The 17,449-nt window shown below is 50.9% G+C and overlaps 1 protein-coding gene across 7 annotated transcripts in view; it reads right to left on the bottom strand.

The window, feature by feature from the left end:
• POU2F2 (POU class 2 homeobox 2) overlaps positions 1-17,449 on the bottom strand; it is a 40,507-nt gene that overhangs the window by 17,591 nt on the left and 5,467 nt on the right. For 4 of the 7 annotated variants that reach the window (XM_066373624.1, XM_066373625.1, XM_066373626.1 and 1 more), the window contains exons 2-5: positions 14,942-15,007; positions 14,815-14,849; positions 14,622-14,678; positions 10,583-10,699 (exon numbers count right to left, since the gene is read on the bottom strand). In XM_066373624.1, the coding sequence (XP_066229721.1) occupies positions 10,583-10,699; positions 14,622-14,678; positions 14,815-14,849; positions 14,942-15,007 (275 nt within the window). Of the gene's footprint in view, positions 1-10,079; positions 10,362-10,582; positions 10,766-14,621; positions 14,679-14,814; positions 14,850-14,941; positions 15,008-17,449 lie in introns of all 7 variants that reach the window. The other 3 variants (XM_066373622.1, XM_066373623.1, XM_066373621.1) reach the window with 2 other exon arrangements.

The following is a 17,449-nucleotide window of genomic DNA, read 5'->3' as shown; positions in this document are numbered from 1 at the left end:
ATTACAACTGCACATATCTTTGACTCAGCCGTTCCGTTCCGTGTCTAGGAATTTATTATCTTAGGGATACGAAAACACTTGTTCAAAATAACCTCTCGAAACGCTGAGGTTGCCAGTTCAAAACCCTGGGCTTACCTGGTCAAGGCACATATGGGAGTTGATGCTTCCAGCTCCTCCCCCCCTTCTCTCTCTCTCTCTCTCTCTCTCTCTCTCTCTCTCTCTCTCTCGCCTCTCTATAATGAATAAATAAAATTAAAAAAAAAAAACCTCTCTAGAAGGATATTCCCAGCAGCAAGGTGTTTTAGCAGGAGTGGAAACAAGCTGAGCACGCAGTCTTAGGAAAGAAGTGAGTGCATCAGGGTGGATCTTTACAATGAAATATTATGCAGCTGTGAAACTAACAAGGATGCACTTTGTGCTCTGATACGGGCCAATCTCCAAGATGTCCTGTTGAGTATAAAGCTCAAGAAGGAAGACAGTGGGTATGATGTGCTGCTGTTTGTATTTTTTAAAATATTAGATCTAGGTATTTGCTTGGGTATGCATGGATTAGATCTAGAAAACTATACCAGAAACTGGCAACACTGTAAACCTTATATACCTCTTCAATTCTGAACATTTACCTAATCCAACTAAAGAAATAAATATTGAAGAGTCAGTTCTGCCAGGCATCTTGTTTTTCCAATCATTCATCTTGCCACAATTCAAGGCTGTTCCCTGTCCACCTGTGAAAGCCTCTGCTTTCTCCACATGCTTTGAAATGTGGATGGAGTACCTGGATGCTCCTGACCTTTCACCTTTCTCACTCTTGCTGTTAATCCTCTAAGACTTGCTTAAGTGGTCTGAAGTCCTAAGGCTCTATCCTTTGAAACTGCTCCATTCTGCCTTCCCTGTTGTGACCCTCCCCCATCCATCAGTAAAACTTACTGTCTCCCTTCTGCGTGTGGGCTGATCCTGAATTGAGGGAAGTTTGGGCCCCCTCATTTCAATGGACCCTTCCAAGATCTCATATCTAACTTTTTTTTTTTATAATTTTGTCTTCTTTTTCTGTAAAAGGCCTTACAAATGGTATAAATGTCAGAGCCCCCAAACTGTGTACTTTTCTTCTGCTAGCTGGAAACTCTAGAAAGCGGAGGCCATCTCTCAGTCTTCCTGCATCCCTAAAACTTAACAAGGCCTGGTAAACCCCTATTAAATGCCCACTGAATTGAAGCAAATAACAAAAGAAATTTGTGTGTGTGTGTGTGTGTGTGTGTGTTTGTGTGTGTGTGTGTGTGTGTGAGAGAGAGAGAGAGAGAGAGGGAGAAAGGGGGGGAAGGGAGGGAGATGAGAAGCATCAACTCATAGTTCTGGCATATTAGTTGTTCATTGATTGCTTCCCATACATGCCTTGACCGGGCGGCTCCAGCTAAGCCAATGACCCCTTGCTCAAGCCAGCGACCATGGGATCATGTTGATGAGCCTGTACTCAAGCCAGCAACTTCGGTTTCAAACCTGGGACGTCAGCATCCCAGGTCAGTGTTCTATCCACTGTGCCACCACCGGTCAGGCAAAATAAAGTCTTATTATTAGTATTTTTCTGATTTCCTATAACCCTTAGCTGGTTAAAATATTTAACTCCTGTCTTTCCCAAGCTTGACACTCAGTGAAAACCCCCCTTTCTCCCCAAAAGCCTAAAAATGTGGTGTCTGCAGATTCCTTTCTGAATCAGCAGGAAGAGGAAAAGGATGGAGAAGATGAATCACAATTTGCAGGGGGAGTCTCACATTGAGAAGCCCAAATAAAGCACTTCACCACAGCCCATCCATCATTATTCAGACTCTAAAGTCGGGGGTCAGTCTTGTTCCCTTCGCCGCTACCTCTTCCCCATCTACTCAATCCACTGCAAGTCCCACCCAAACAGTTCTGAACTTTCTGTGGTCTGAATTCTTTGGTGTCTCACAAAACCTGTTGCCCCTTCTTAGAATTAAAAAAAAAAAGAAAAAAAATGAAATAAAATATATAAGATTTCAAATGAAATAAATTATTTGAAATACAGTTATGAAAAGTATTTTGAATTGTGATAAGAGTAATCTATGGGCTTCTTTAATCAGCATACTATTATTTAAGATCAGGCAATAGGTCTGATGACTACTGTAACCTCAGATCCATAATGAGTGAGAACAGTATTTTAAGAGATCTGCAACAACTGTACAGAATATGGAAATAGGTGTGTGTTCCATTGGTGACATCGCCCAAGTACTGCTGTGCTGCTGCTGTCTGCTGGCTACATTCATGATGGAAGGAAATACTCTGTTTTTGATTAGAGGATAGTAAAAATTGAGACTAACTGTTTTCCCACCCAAGTTCATGGACCCCCCAAATTCTATCCACAGGCCCTTTGAGGGGTGGTCTGTGGAACCTAGGTTTCATTCTAAAATATTAATTGAAAAAATAAAATATTAATCGAACCAGAAAACCTCCTTTGAGTTTCATCACATTTGTAATATAATCCAACTTCTCGCCATGGCCCTGCATGAGCCAGCCCCCTGCTTGCCTCCTTTCTCACCTTCTATGGTTTTTTCACTCCCTAACTCGAATCCAGCCACACTGGTCTCCTTCCTGTTACTGAATCCAAAAAGAAGTCCCTGCCTCAGGGCCTTTGCACATGCTGTTACTTTGTACCTTTCTTTCCTTTTAGATCTGCACATGACTGACCCCTCCTCATCACTTAAGACTCTATCAAATGCCCCTTCCTCAGAGAGGCCTCCCCTGACCACCCACTCTGGTAAGGAGTCTTCCTGTCCCTCAGTCACTCTCTAGTCTATTATATTCTTTTTTCTCATTCATAGCAATTATCATTTTCCTGTCTCCCCAGCTAGAGTGGGGTACCAGCTCCATGAGGACACAGATATGTATCTGCCTTATCCCTCACTGTTCCCTCATGTAGAAAGGTGCTTGGACATGGAGGGGAGATGTTCACTAAATGTTTTTTTGTTGTTGTTTGTTTTTTTGTGACAGATACAGAGTCAGAGAGAGGGACAGATAGGGACATACAGGCAGGAATGGAGAGAGATGAGAATCATCAATTCTCCATTGTGGCTCCACACTCAAGCCGGTGATCTCAGGGTTTCGAACCTGGATCCTCTGCATCCCAGTCTGACACTCTATCCACTGTGCAACCGCCTGGTCAGGTTAAATGTTTGTTGACTAAATAAATTAAAGAAAGAAGAGAGAAAGAAAAAAATAGAAAAGATAAGAAGAAAGGAAGAAGGAAAGGAGGGAAGGAAAGGAGGAAGGAAGGAAGGAAGGAAGGAAGGAAGGAAGGAAGGAAGGAAGGAAGGAAGGAAGGAAGGAAGGAAGGAAGGAAGGAAGGAAGGGAGATTCTGGGTGAACTGTAAACTGGTTCAGGACTGGGGTTGGCCAGTAGGTGGCCCCATTTCTCTACAATCTAGAGACGGTGTGCAACCTGAAGCCACTCGAGGGCGCATCACCACCGAGTCCAATGCTGAAGCGGAGATGCCAGTGATGGGAAGCGCCTCCACCCATCACCTGCTCAGTCATCTACCGTGAGAAAGACTAGCACTGAGAGCTAGCACATCCCATCAGAGCCAAGGAGAGAAGAGACCCATTCTTGCTTGTTGCTGTATTCTGGTCATCCCCAGTCCAGGGCAGGCACCTAGCAGGCTTTCAGTGAATTTTCAGTGAACAAACGAGGTAAAGCCTAGGACTGGTGGTGTCTGGGACAGACTGCTGTGCTGCAGCTGAGATCTTGGCCACAGACTGGGAGCAGAAAGACAGACACACTGTTTATATGACACATGGTGATCTGGAGTGTAACTGTTCATTTTCCCCTCTGGTTTGATTCCACCTGGGGTGAAGGAAGTAAAGGAGGCCTGGGATCAGAGTGCCAGCTCTATGCAGTGCAGGTGCAGTGCCCCGCTCCGCGCACAGGGAAAACTCCCCTCACCCTCTCGTCGGCCTCCAACTTGCTCCGGCGGCCACCACGACTGGGATGGTGTTTGTGCGTTGACACTCATGGGCCATCCCTGATCTGATAAATTAAATTATGACCAGTTCTATGACATGGACTGCCTAGAGTTAAGTCCAGAGTGGGGAGGACAGGAAAGGATGGGTTCTGGATTACGTAAATTACGCTGTGATCAATGTGTTCAAAAAGAGGACGGGCTTTTGTCAGTCTACCTGGTGGCAGAATGGGCTGCCTGGGAAGGCAGTGAGCACCTGTTCTGGGGGTCACCTGGGTGAAACTGCACCCCCACTTGCTCAGAACAGTGCAGAAGGTAGGCTAGAAGGATGCAAGTGTCCCTTCCATCTGAGAACCCTGGGGGCTTGACCTCTTGCCTGCTTCTTGTTGTGTGACTTGGGGGAAAGCCAACTCTGTTTGGGCCTGAGCCTCCTTAACTGTACAGGGTGACAATGCATGGTGTCCTGGAAAGACCTGGGCTCTGGAGATGGCCAGAAACCTGACCGTTCCTCACACACCATGGGACTGTGGTCACCTTGCCCTATTGAAACCTCAGTTTCATCAGGTGACACCTCAATAATTCTGACCTCAAGAGGCAGTTAAAGGAATTAAATGACAACATGTGGAGAATGTTTAGGCTGATCTTCTTCACTTAGGTTGTCCTCCCTAAAAGGCAGTCATTATTACTGAGTCATTTCTCTCTCAGGGACTGTTTTCTCATCTACAGAATGGAGGTAATAATGTCTAACTCTCCACCAGGTGATTCTGAGGCCTGAGAAATATTATTACCCACAAAACATTTTGGAAATCTCAATACACTCCTTCAACATGGCCATTTGCTACCCGACCATGAGCTCCAGAAGGCGGAAGTCCCATCCGGCTATCAATTGCGTCCTCTTCCTGACAACTCTCAACTTCCCGTCCCTGCCCAGACCCCACTGAGCTCCAGGCTCACACATCCATCTGCCTATTTGATGTCTCTGCTTGGACGATTAAGACGCTTCACAGCACACCACATCCAAAGTGGGACTCCTGGTTCCCTACCACAGCTCCCCATCTTGCACTTGTCTGAAAACCACCTGACCATCACACAGGTGCTGAAGCTGAAGTCCTAGGAGTCACCCTTGACCTATCTGATCCATACAAAATAGCACCCTGGAACCCCACCATCACCCCCACCTCCCAGCTGGGTGCCTGCGGGGACTGGGCTCATCACCTCTATTCCCACCCCCGCATAGTCCCTTTTACCTATGGCATCTGGAAGGCGCTTTGTCAAGGGCCAATTGGGTCACACCATCACTTATTTAAAAACCCCCAATAGTTTCCTGTCCACTTGTCATACATTCTGAATTCCTTGATCAGGCCCTAAAAGGCCCCGCAACAGAGACGGATTTAATGGCGGGCGCACCAGGCGCGTGCCTTGGGCCCTGAAAAACCCCTTTACACTTTTTTTCTAATCACACCAAGTTTGGTGTCATATGTGTAATTTTAACATTAATAGTACATAATAATTTTTATTTATTAAAAAAATATGGTTAACATATATTTTTATTTTCCCTGTGTGTCTTTCTCTCTTTAAGGGGCCCGATATTTTCTCCTGTGCCCGGGGCCTCAACCAACCTTAATCTGCCTCTGCCAGCAGAGCCGGGTCCTGCCTGCCCCCACCTCTTGTCTCCCACTCTCTAATACCACCTTCCTCTGTGCCCTGGAAGAGTCAGGCTCGTTTCTGCCTCGGGACCTTCTCACTTGCTGTTGCCTTTTCCTAAGCTCTCCCCATTTTCTTCATAACTGACTTATTCAGACATCAGGTCTCAAAGGCCACCTTCTCAGTGACACTTTTTCTGACCACCTTATTAAAAGTGGCTTCCTTCCTCTACAGTACCACCCAGTTTCATTTTCTCCATTACGCTTACTGTAATACAGCCTTGTTTTGTCAGTTTGCTTACTTGTTTACTGTCTGTCTCCCCACTAGGACATAAGGTCCTCAGAGGCAGCTACCTCTGCCTCATTCACAGCTGTCCTGTCTGGGCCACGTGTGAGTGGATGCCTGGCATACACATGGTGCTCTCTAAGTGTTAACTGAATGAATAAATGACTATGGTTTTTACAGTCACTACACAAGGAGAGCTCTGAAAGTGGGGAGAGGGGCATGAGCAGACGTAGCTTGTGTCTAGTGTGGGCTCTTCCATGCATTAATGTCCCTCAGAGGTTGGTCCAGCCACAGGGAGTCCAGGAAGCCCCAGAGATTGGGGCAAGATACCACAGAGCAGAGAAACCACTCAGCAGGGAGAAAAACCAACTGCACATGGTTTATGTGTTATAACCACGCTACCTCATGCTAAAATTCCAGGACAGACGAGCCACAGCAGATCCCAACACAGGAACTGTGGAGTGACCGGCATACCTTGGCTGGGCTTCGGGACTGTTGGCCCTGTGGATGCACTGACAACACCCCGAGGTGGGTGGTTTGACTGGCCTGATACCCACTACCCGTTTTTCAAGCAATAAGACCCATCTCTTCCTTTGGGGGAACTTGCCCTCCTCAATCGCAGGTCATAAGGTCCAGGTGGGCATAAACCACCTGTTGAGGGCACAAACTCCACCTGGCTGCTAGGTATGTTTCATCTCCCTGGGCAGGGTGCTTGCAAGTCTACAAGTTCTGGCACCCACTCTGCTTCCCCAAAATGAAAAGGAAGGCAGAACCCTGGGGCCAGGCCCGACATTCCAGGCTGGGCCTTTTCAGTGATATGAATGAGCCAAATATTCCCTTTACTGTTCAGCCCCCCAGACTGGCCCAGCTAATACCCTCTCCCAGGTCATCCTTCTCTGTGCTCCAACACTGGCTTTCACCCCCCAACCCCGAGCCCATCCTGCTTGCTCATTTAGAATTCCTCATTCCTACTGCCTGGAACCTTTCTCCAGCTTGTCCACCTGGTAAACTCTTCTTGTCCCCCCTTGGTTCAGATACTGCCTCTACCCAGAAGCCTTCCCCGATTTCCTCAGACATAGTTCACCTTTCTTTTCCCACCATAGCCAGTAGATTTCTCTGGGAAACCTTTATTTACTAGGTCCTACCAACCTAGAAGATTGATTATTAGCTCTATTTGCCATGTTCATATTATTATGAAGGATTTTTTTCACTCCAAATACAAAATGGTGTTTTGTTAATGCAAATTTTCAATCAATGCCCACCCCTACCCCAGACACTCTGAATGATGCCTCTGGAGAGATGTCTGCCTTACTCTTGATTGAAAAGCTGCAGCAAAACAGTTGTCATTGATTCAGTAAACACCCATGAGGCCTCCTCAGTGGGAAGCATCATGCTGAGTGCTGGACACACAAGTTATAAAACTGTATGGTAATCGTCAGTTTATCTGTTTAAGCTAGGAAAATGCAGAAGGTTCTTGCCAAACGGTTTAACCAACATTACTTTGGAAGCCGGCACTGGAAGGCCAGAAGGGAGACTTTCCCTTTGTATTTTTTATCATTTTAAAGTGGTAGGGTTAGGAGTTCTTTTGACTCTCTTAGTACTTTTCAAGTAAAACATTTCTTAGTGGTTCTGGGAGCCCTTGGGGGCAAGGCCGGGGCTGAGTTACGCCAGGGCCTGTGGAATGACCATAGGACAGAGCCGAGCAGGCACGGAAAGTGAAATTGGTGGGCACGAGACACAGGCTGAGAGAGGGGTCCATCCAGGGGCCGGGGCCAGCCATGCCTCAGTGGGCAGCCAGGCCAGGAAGAACAGGGTTCCCGCCACAGCCTGGGCCCAGCATGATACCTGGCACATTAGTGGAACAGAACACACGTTTGTCTATTGTGGAAAGAGGTCATGGACAACAGAACTCCCAGAAAATGAACTCAGCCCAGCCATGCACTCACAGAGGACAGATGGGAAGATAAGAGCTAAGGGAGGCTGGGGTGGGAGGAACAGAAGGAAAGCGCTTGGCAGCGAGGTGTTCAGGAGACCTTGAGAAGCAGGACTGGTGGGGTGGCAGGGGTCAGCCTCTCGCTGATGTCCCTGGGGACCTGGAGAATGTGGTTCTAGGAGTGCACAAAAACAAGGGGTGTCTGCTGCTCACAGGAATGACGGCCAGGCTGGGTCTGCACTAGGCTGTCCTGTCCTTCCTTCTCCCTGTCACCTTTATTCCTTCAACAGATATTTCCTCAGGCATCTTGGGACAGCCCTGAGGGATCAGGAGAGGCCTTGGCTGCGGCCCTGCAGAGGAGGCAGGAGGCAGGAAAGTAAAGCAGCTGGAGGGAGGGATGTCATCAAAGCCTTCCTGGACGTGTGGACCCTGGAGCTGGGGCTGGAAGGGTGAAGAGGAGCTGTCCAGCGAAAGGGGAGGAGCTGACTTTCAGGTGGAAAGAAGGACAAGAGCAGGGACACCAAGATTCAAGAACTAGTGCGGAGCCCTGAGCCTGGTGTCCCTCTGTGAAGAGCCATATGTATTATGAGGCACACAGGACACCAGAAGTGCGGTCTCTGGTGGCTGAGGTGTGAGGACAGGGCACATGGCCTTGAAGGACGGCTAACAGCCCCAGCCCCAGACTGTGTGATTAGATCCCTGGACCCCAGGTCATTCTGCTGCTCACGCTAATAGTGTGACTTGGTGCAGGCAAGCCACCTCGCCCCTCAGAGCCTTGGCTGTGGATCTGTGGATTCAAGGCAGTCACATCGGCACAGTGCCTGGTGCCAAGGCAGTATAGAACAGGCGTTAGTTATGGCGAGCCCAGCATTGGGTGGCTCCATCTGGAAGAGCCATGATGGGGCCACGGGCACAAATGGCTCTGTGGGCTCCTGCAGAACGAGACCCAGAGGCAGGAAGCTCTAAGAAGGCAGACACCAGCTCACTGTGAAGGACAGTCCCAAATGGGAGTGCTGGTCAGTAGTGAAAAGGCCCACCAGGGGCAGAACTCTGTCAAGGGAACAGCCTCTCAGGCACTGGACAGCGCCATGGAAGGGGGTGGAGAGAAAGAAAGCCGTCAGTAAAGCAGTCACTGTGAAAACACAGGGCTAAGGGAAGTCAAACAGCATTCCTTGCCATAGGACTTCTCAGGACCCTTACCGCCTTGGATTATGGGCCACAGACTCAAATGCTTATGAGAACCAGGCAGAGAACACCAATGGGTGACATGGGCAGTGTAGATGGAGTGGGTTGGAGAGAGAGAGCTTAGCAGAAGGCAAGTCTGCCAGCTCCTACTCTGTTCCCACTGATTATCCTTATGGGAAATATGTTGGCCAGTCATGGGTTGACTTGTGTCCCAAAAAAAGATATGTTGGAAGTTCTGACTTCTGGTGCCTGAAAATAAGACCTTATTTGGAAATAGGGTCTTTGCAGATGCAACCGAGTTAAAATGAGGTCATTAGGGTGGTCCCGAATCTAATAATTGGTGTCCTTGTAAGTCAAAGAAATTTTGATACAGAGACAGACACCCACAGAAAGAAGATGGTGGAGGGAGAGATTGGAGCAATCCACCTATAAGACACCAAGAATTTCCATACCCTCAGAAGCTAGAAGTAGAGGGATTCTCCCCCTAGAGCCTCCAGAGAGAGCACAGCCCTGCTGACACCAAGACATCCTATTATTTTAAGCCACCTGTTCCTGTAACTTTGTTATGGCAGCCCTAGGAAACTCGTACAGCCCCTAACTCAGGATTTGATGTCCAGAAGTTTCCAGAATGAGGAGAAAGATGCAGGATTTCCTAACTCAGAGATTACAGGCCCCTGTTCTGAAAGAGCGATTCACTGAGCTGGGGACACAATGTGAGGCCCTAATTCTGATTCTCAGGCTTTCATTTTGCCCCACATAGGTACCATTCATGGGATGACTTCTGGTTTCCTCAGCTGTAAATTGAGGATAACGTGCCAACCTCCCAGGCTGTAACCCCTCAGCTAGATGCATAGAAAGTGCATAGCTGGGCACTCCATTTTGTGGAGAGTGTCCCCTCTCAGAGCCTCTCTTTGCCCCTCTGAGAGATGGGGGTAACATCTCCTAAGGCTTCCTAGGGTTGCTGGGAACTGCCTGGCACGTGGTGGGAACAGACCACGGAGAGCAGTCAGGCCCTGCACCCCTCCGCAGGTCCTCCACTGGGGGCTGTGTTCCTGGGCTGCCCTTACCTGTGCTGTGAGCTGGATGGGCTGGGACAAGGTGAGCTGTGGGGTCCCGGGGGGCTGGCTGGCAGGCTGTGGTGGTGGCAGGTCACCTCCCCCAGAGGAGGCTGGGGGCTGCGAGGTCGAGGAGGAGGCAGAGGAGGAGGAAGAGGAGGAGGAGGAAGAGGAGGTGGAGGAGGCGGCAGCGGCGGCGGCGGCAGCGCTGGACTGCTGCACGGCGGCGGCCAGGAGCTGGGCCTGCGCTTGCTGCAGGAGGAGCTGCTGCTGAGCTGGCATCAGCGCTGTGAGCTGCAGGGCGGCAGGCGGGGGGCGCAGGGGCGTGGGGAGGAGCAGAGAAGGCAGCGAGGGGTTAGTGCTTGAGCCAAAAGATTAGGGGGCCAGTCTTCCAAGAGGCAGAGGAGGGCAAGAGGCAAACGGCAGAGAGTGGCCATGGCCCTGGTCCTGTAACAAACAGAAAGACTGGAACAGAGCGGCCCGGGCCGCTGTCCTCGTCCTCCCTGAGTACTTACCCCGGCGAGCTGACTGCCCGTCAGCATGAGCTGGGCCTGGGGCAGATGCGGCTGGGCCGGCGGGTGCGGTGGGGCGGCTGCTGGGGCTGAGTCGCCACTGGGGTCTTCGGCCTTGATCTGGGGGGGAGAGAGGCAGGGTCCGGGACCCCAGAATGTTAAGTGGAGGCCAGAGAGAATGCCCACCTGCGAACCAAAGAGAGGGCACGAGTGTGGCAACAGCAGCCTCCAGCCAGCACAGGAGGGGCAGACGGGGGTGCAGAGGCCAGACCCTGCACTGACCGTCCAGGGCCTCTGGCCTTTTTTTCATCAGTCACCCCCCTCACCCAAACTCCCTACAGCAGAGGGCCTCCTTTTCCCCTCTGGGGAGTCAGTTTCCCAATTTGTAAAATGGGAAATGATGCCATGGGGCCCTGAAACCTAAAAAAGGGGGTCTAGGTCCCACAGCCCTCATCTGCTTCAGCCAGAGGGACAGCTCTTATTTGTCCAAGGGAGTAAGATTTTATTGGAAGAAAGGGTTTTAGGATACTTAAAAAAAACAAAATCAAACAAACAAAAACATGGCTTTAGGACAAGGGGTGGCGCAGTGGATAGAGCATCGGACTGGATGCGGAGGACCCAGGTTTGAAACCCCGAGGTCGCCAGCTTGAGCGTGGGCTCACTGGCTTGAGCGTGGGATCATAGACATGACCCCATGGTTGCTGGCTTGAGCCCAAGGTCACTGGCTTGAGCAAGGAGTCACTAGTTTGACTGGAGCCCCCCAGTCAAGGCATGTATGAGAAAGCAATCAATGAACAACTTAAGGTTCCGCAATGAAGAATTGATGTTTCTCATTTCTCTCCCTTCCTGTCTGTCTGTCCCCATCTGTCCCTCTCTCTGTCTCGCAAAAAAAAAAAAAAAAAAAAAAACAGACAGAAATAGGCAGACAGCACAAATGGGTGATATGGTCAGAGGTTGACGGTGGGCTGAAGAAGCTGTGCCCACCTGCGTGCCTGAAGGGGAGGTCTGCTCAGCTCATACTCTGCTCCTCCCGCCAGACGCAGATTTTTAAATCTAAAGCAAAAACTCAGCAGGCCAAGGAAAACATGTATGCAGGCCCAATGTGGCCCACGTGCTGGCAGCTGCCAGCCTGCACCCACGAAGTCCCCCTGAGCTCCTCCTCATTTCCCTGTAAGATGTGGGGGCATCTTGCATAAAAAACATGGGGCAGATCAGCACAAAGCAGTCCTGGCCTCCTTCCTCTCCTACACAAAAAGCCAGACGATAGTGGGCTCACCCAAGCAGTCTGCTGGTAAAGGACACATGGGGATGGGAGGGAGCAGGGCTTGATGAATCCTGCAGCCCAATGTCCCAGCATCATTTTGCTTAGAAAAGGGTCTGTAGAAAAAGTAACTTGTGTGCCTGACCTGTGGTGGCGCAGTGGGTAAAGTCCCAACCTGGACTATTGAGGTGGCCAGTCTGAAACCCTGGGCTTGCCTGGTCAAGGCACATATGGGAGTTTGATGCTTCCTGCCCCCCCCCTTCTAATCAATAAAATAAATACATAAAAAAAAAAAAAAAGGAAAGAAAAAGCAATTTGTGACACAGCAGCTTGGCCAGGGTGTGGCATTTGAAATGTAGGCTGTGATGAATAGACAGAGGCCCAGAAAAGACCAAATCATAGAGGGTGAGTGGGATACATGTCAGAAGGTTTAAGGGGTACAGGGTGCAGCATGAAACAACAGCATTAGAAGCCGGGGCAGTGGTGTGAGCCCTGGAGGGGAATTAGGGACCTTCTGGAAGCCTGGTTGTGTTCTGCTTCTTTTTTTTTTTTTTTTTTTTTTTTGTATTTTGTATTTTGTATTTTTATTTATTGATTTTATTTATTGATTTTTAGAGAGAGAGGAGTGAGAAAGAGAAGGGGGGAGGAGCAGGAAGCATCAACTCCCATATGTGCCTTGACCAGGCAAGCCCAGGGTTTCGAACCGGTGACCTCAGTGTTCCAGGTCGACACTCTATCCCACTGCACCACCACAGGTCAGGCTTTTTTTGTATTTTTCTGAAGCTGGAAACGGGAGGCAATCAGACTCCCGCATGCGCCCAACCGGGATCCACCCGGCATGCCCACCAGGGGGCGATGCTCTGCCCATCCGGGGCGTCGCTCTGTTGCGACCAGAGCCACTCTAGCGCCTGAGGCAGAGGCCATAGAGCCATCCTCAGCGCCCGGGCCATCTTTGCTCCAATGGAGCCTTGGCTGCGGGAGGGGAAGAGAGAGACAGAGAGGAAGGAGGGGGGAGGGGTGGAGAAGCAGATGGGCGCTTCTCCTGTGTGCCCTGGCTGGGCCCTGGGACTTCCGCACGTGAGGCCAATGCTCTACCACTGAGCCAACCAGCCAGGGCTTGTGTGTCATATTTTAATTAAAAGCTTTATAAAAAAAAATAACACTGACAGCCATGGTGAGAACAGTATTCCTCCTTCAGAGCTCTTATATACTTTCTAGTCCTCTTAAGAAAGCCTCCATGAGGTGCTGACATCTCCAACACCTCCCAGGGCTGGCCAAGGCCCCTGCTAACAGAGTGCAAGCCTCAGGCTTAGGCCTTTAGGCAGGCAAGTGTCTCTGGGTACTTTTAATAACCACTGTATTTTTTTCCATGGCAAATGATTTTGGTTTTCCATTCATGAAATTTCCATTCAAACACCATTTCTTTCAGCTGTTGAAAGAGCACGCAGGCCGTGGAAGCTGGTACTTGGGGTTATTTTCATTATGTTCTTCTTTCTACTTTTGTATCTTCTTCACATTCCCCCAAATAAAGTGTATTTTAAAAATTGAGCCAATTAACAAAGTTATGATGTAAATAATTGTACACGGTTGATGTGTACATCTGTCTGAAATCGTGATGGGAGCACATGAAGCCTGCAGTCAGAGAAAGACTGGCACAGGAGAGACAGAGGGGTGGAGAAGCAAAGGCCGAGGGCAGCCCTGAGCTCTCCCCGGAACCAGGGCCCAGGCCAGGGAAGGAGAGCGAGGACTCTTCCTTACCTGGGCCCCCTGGTTTCCCCACGGAGAAACAGGGCTGCTGTGTGGCCAGAAGAGGCTGTAAATACTCAGCTGAAGGAAGAGTGTGGGGAGGAGATGGACACTCTGAGGTGCTAAGGTCAGGCACAAAGCTGAGGTCGGGGAAGGGAGGTCCAAGCTGGAGACCTCCCCTGGGCCCTGTCCCACTCGCTCAGGACAAGACACTTGCCCACCAAGTGGCATCAGGGCTCACTAGCTGTGGAAGTGACCTCAGAGGCCATCTAATCAGACTGTTCCCCTCTCCCCTCCCATGTGAGAGAAGAGGAAACTGAAGCCCAGCGGAGGGAAGTGATTTTCCCATGGTCACAGAGCAGTTCCCAGCCCCTCACCCATCCCTCTGTCACCTTTGGTCAGGATCAGGAGTCCTGCCCATCTGCCCCTGCCCCCTGCGCTGCCTTCAGGCCTCTGGACCTGCCGGCTGCCCCCACCAGGCCGGAGTGTGGAGACCTGAACCAAAGACACCCCGAGAAGCCGAGCAGTGCCCAGCAGCAGGACCCTATCTGGATTTGGGATTTGCTCGGTTTGGCCACTTCCGACCTCCCCATGGTCCTCTCCTACAGCATCCCCTCAGTCCCCAGCCATCCTCACTGGGTCTGCCTCCCCCTGACCCCAGCACCCCCACCCCCTGACTGGTGTTGGGGGGCAGAGGGTGGGGTGGGGCAGGCCCCTGTTCAGTCAGGGAAGTTGGGATGGGGGCGGGCCCTTGGCTTCCTGTTGTTCATCGCCCTGGGGCTCTGGGGGGGATTTCCCTGGCCACCCCCACCCCCTAGGGAAGGGGAAGGAGCCTGGGTGAGTCACAGGCCTGGGGCGGGTGCCTGAGGGTGAGAAGGGGTGGGAGGAGCCTTGTCACCAAGGTATCAGGGCAAGGTGCTCCCTCAGGCCCTGGACCCATGGCAGTCTGTGGGATCCTCTCCCAAAAGCACCTGCCAAGCATTACAGGATGTCCCTCCCCCACCCCGTGCCCTGGCTGTTCTGACAGGTGCTTACCTTGGTGCTGGGGCCAGTTGGGGACACAGAGAATGGGGGGGTCTTATTCTGGGGGTTCTGTGAAGAGAAAATCAGGGTTGGGATGGGACCACTGAGATGAAGCAGCTTCTGACACCCTGTCTGTCCCCCACAAAGCCCCCTTCTGCTCCCTTCTCCCCTATCCCAACCTCCTGCTCATCCGTTCCCTGCTGACCTGGTGGTTAGTGTCTGGTCCATTTCTTTCAGTGTCTGCAATGAGAAGGAAAAGGCGAGTTGTCCCCAGTGGCTCCCGCAGCTCCCACCACACCTGCCCCCTGCCCACCCTCCGCTTTCCCACACACCTGTGTGCTCTGACGGGGAATCCAGACCTTGCTTCTCGGCCTCCAGGGGCTTAGACATTCTTATTTCTGGAGACAGAAGAGGGACAGAAGTGGGGTGAGGAAGGGGAAGCCAGGAGGGCTATCGGCCCTTCCTCCAGTACCGCCCCAGCCTCTCCCCAAGCTGCCCTCACCCCCTGCCACCTTGCAACAGTCTCCTTCTGGGAGCATGCCCTGGCCCCGGGCCTGTGCACTTCTCTGGGAGGACAAGTGTGGGGGTCTTCCGGCCTTGGGGCTCCTGCCTGATCCTTTTCACCCTCCTGAAGGTGCACAGGGAGGGTTGCCCCTGGGAGACTCTAGGGCAGGACAGGAGGCAGACAGTGGTCGGTGGTTGCGAGAGGACTCAGCTGGCCGGCTGCCCGGGAGGAGGTGGGTGACGTTCCAAAGGGGAGTCAGCCGGGGGCCTCTGGCTCAGGCGTGCCGCCCAGGCGCCCAGCCTGCCTCACCAGGTTTCAGCTGAGGCATGTTTTCCACTCTGAGTGGGGCCTGGGGGATGTGACAGGACTGTTGCATCCCCAAAGGAGCGGGTTTTAAGATCTCTGAGTGTGATTCAGCCGCCCACTGGCCTCTGCCCCGGCCCACCACTTTCCCGTCCACACCTCACTCCCACTGGCCTCCCTGCTTGCATTTGGGGCGCGGGCCTAGCAGCCGCACTCTGACCTCAGTAAAGCCCTCCAACTCCTTCCGCTCTGCCCCTAACCTTGTCCTCACACGTCATCCTATACCTTCCCTGGGACTTCAGCCTTGAATTCCATCTAAACACCCAAACCCCAGTGAATGCCTGGCCTCTAAAATGCAATTCCTTTCTATAGGACTGGAGACCCCAGAAATGAAAGGAGGTGGCCAAGGGGAGGGGGCAAGCAGCAAGCTGGCACCAGGGGACACAGAGCAATGGAGACCTGGGTCCTGTCTTCTTAGAGCTCAGATGCTAACGGTGGAAAGCTGATTGCTTACCAGTGGCAAGCACTAAGTGTGACTCCAAACTCACGTTAGCAGTTGGTGCTAATATTACCCTGTTTCACAGAGAAGGAAACTGAGGCTCTGAGGATGTTGCCTCCCCAAGAGCACCATGAGATAACAGAAGTGCCTTGATTGGACTCCATTTCCATGACTCCAGTGTTCCCACTTTTAATTAGGACTGCTACAGGCTAATGAACCTCAGTCACGATTTCCACCCACCTCATCTCCAATAGTTACCCCAACCCAAACTCACCTGACACCAACTCGAGCCCAATCCCTCCTGGTCCTACACCCCTGTGCAAATCTGGGCTTCTTCCTGACCCATTCGCAATCTTTGCACCCACCCTGGGTCTCAACTTCCATCCAGATAGGCCAAGATCTTCATCTGGACTTGATTCCCAACTTGGCTTCAGACCTTACTCATAACCCTGACTCAAACCCAAATGTCTCTCCCTCAAGTCACTCCAAATCCCCCCACACACCGTGACCCCGTCCTATCAAAGGAGCTGTCCAACTCTAGCATGCTCTGCACCACATATTTAAGAAGGCCAGCTAAAGAGAGAGCTGGGACGTCCTCAGCAACTGAAAGAGAAGTCCAGGAATTTTGTAACTGAGGATTACACGACATGAAACATTGCTCAGGTTTAAAATTCCTGATTAAAAAAGCCAGGTCTGCCCTGGATGGATAGCTTGGTTGCTTAGAGCATCGTCCTAAAGCAGGGAGGTCACCTATTTGATCCTTGGTCAGGGCACATACAGGAACAGATTGATGTTCCTGTCTCTCTCCCTCCCTCTCTCCTTTCCTCTCTTGAAAAAAATCAATTAAAAAAATTAAAAAAAAAAAAAAAAAGCCAGGTCAGACTTAAAAGGCCTGACCAGGTAGTTCAGTGGGTTAGAGCCTCATCCCCATATGCTGGGGTGTGGCTTCGATTCCTGGTCAGGGCACATACAGGAACCAACGAATGAATGCATGGATAAGCAGAAAAACAAATCGATTTCTTTCTCTCTGTCTTTCTCCTTCCTCTCTAAAAATCAATCAATAAATTCTTAAAAATTAAAAAATTAAAAGCCAGGTCACACACCACTTGTGGGAATATAAATCATACAAGCACGAATTGGGAAAGCTAAGTGGTGCCCCTCCTATGACTCCAGATGTCCACTCCCGGGTGTCCTGCCAACCAATGCCCACAGGTGCATGTGTTCCCAGCATCTCTCTAGTGAAGGCCCTGAACTGCAAATAACTCAAGGGCCTGTCAACTGGGGAATGGATCAACAAAATGTGGTATGTCCATACAGTGAAATCCTCCACAGCAGGGAAAAGGACTCCTGCATCACAGACCACTGAATCTCACAGACTTGACGCCGAGGGAAAGATGTCAGACACAAAAGGGGACAGACATTAAGACTCCGATTACTCAAAGCTCAGAAAGAGGCAAGATGCTATCAGGTGATCAAAGTTAAATGAGTGGGGCAGGGCACGAGGAAGGCTGCAGGGGCTGGAAAGGCTTTGTT

Source organism: Saccopteryx leptura, chromosome 3, assembly GCF_036850995.1.
Source record: "Saccopteryx leptura isolate mSacLep1 chromosome 3, mSacLep1_pri_phased_curated, whole genome shotgun sequence".
Taxonomy (NCBI): Eukaryota; Metazoa; Chordata; class Mammalia; order Chiroptera; family Emballonuridae; genus Saccopteryx; species Saccopteryx leptura.
This window is presented reverse-complemented; position numbering and strand designations above follow the sequence as displayed.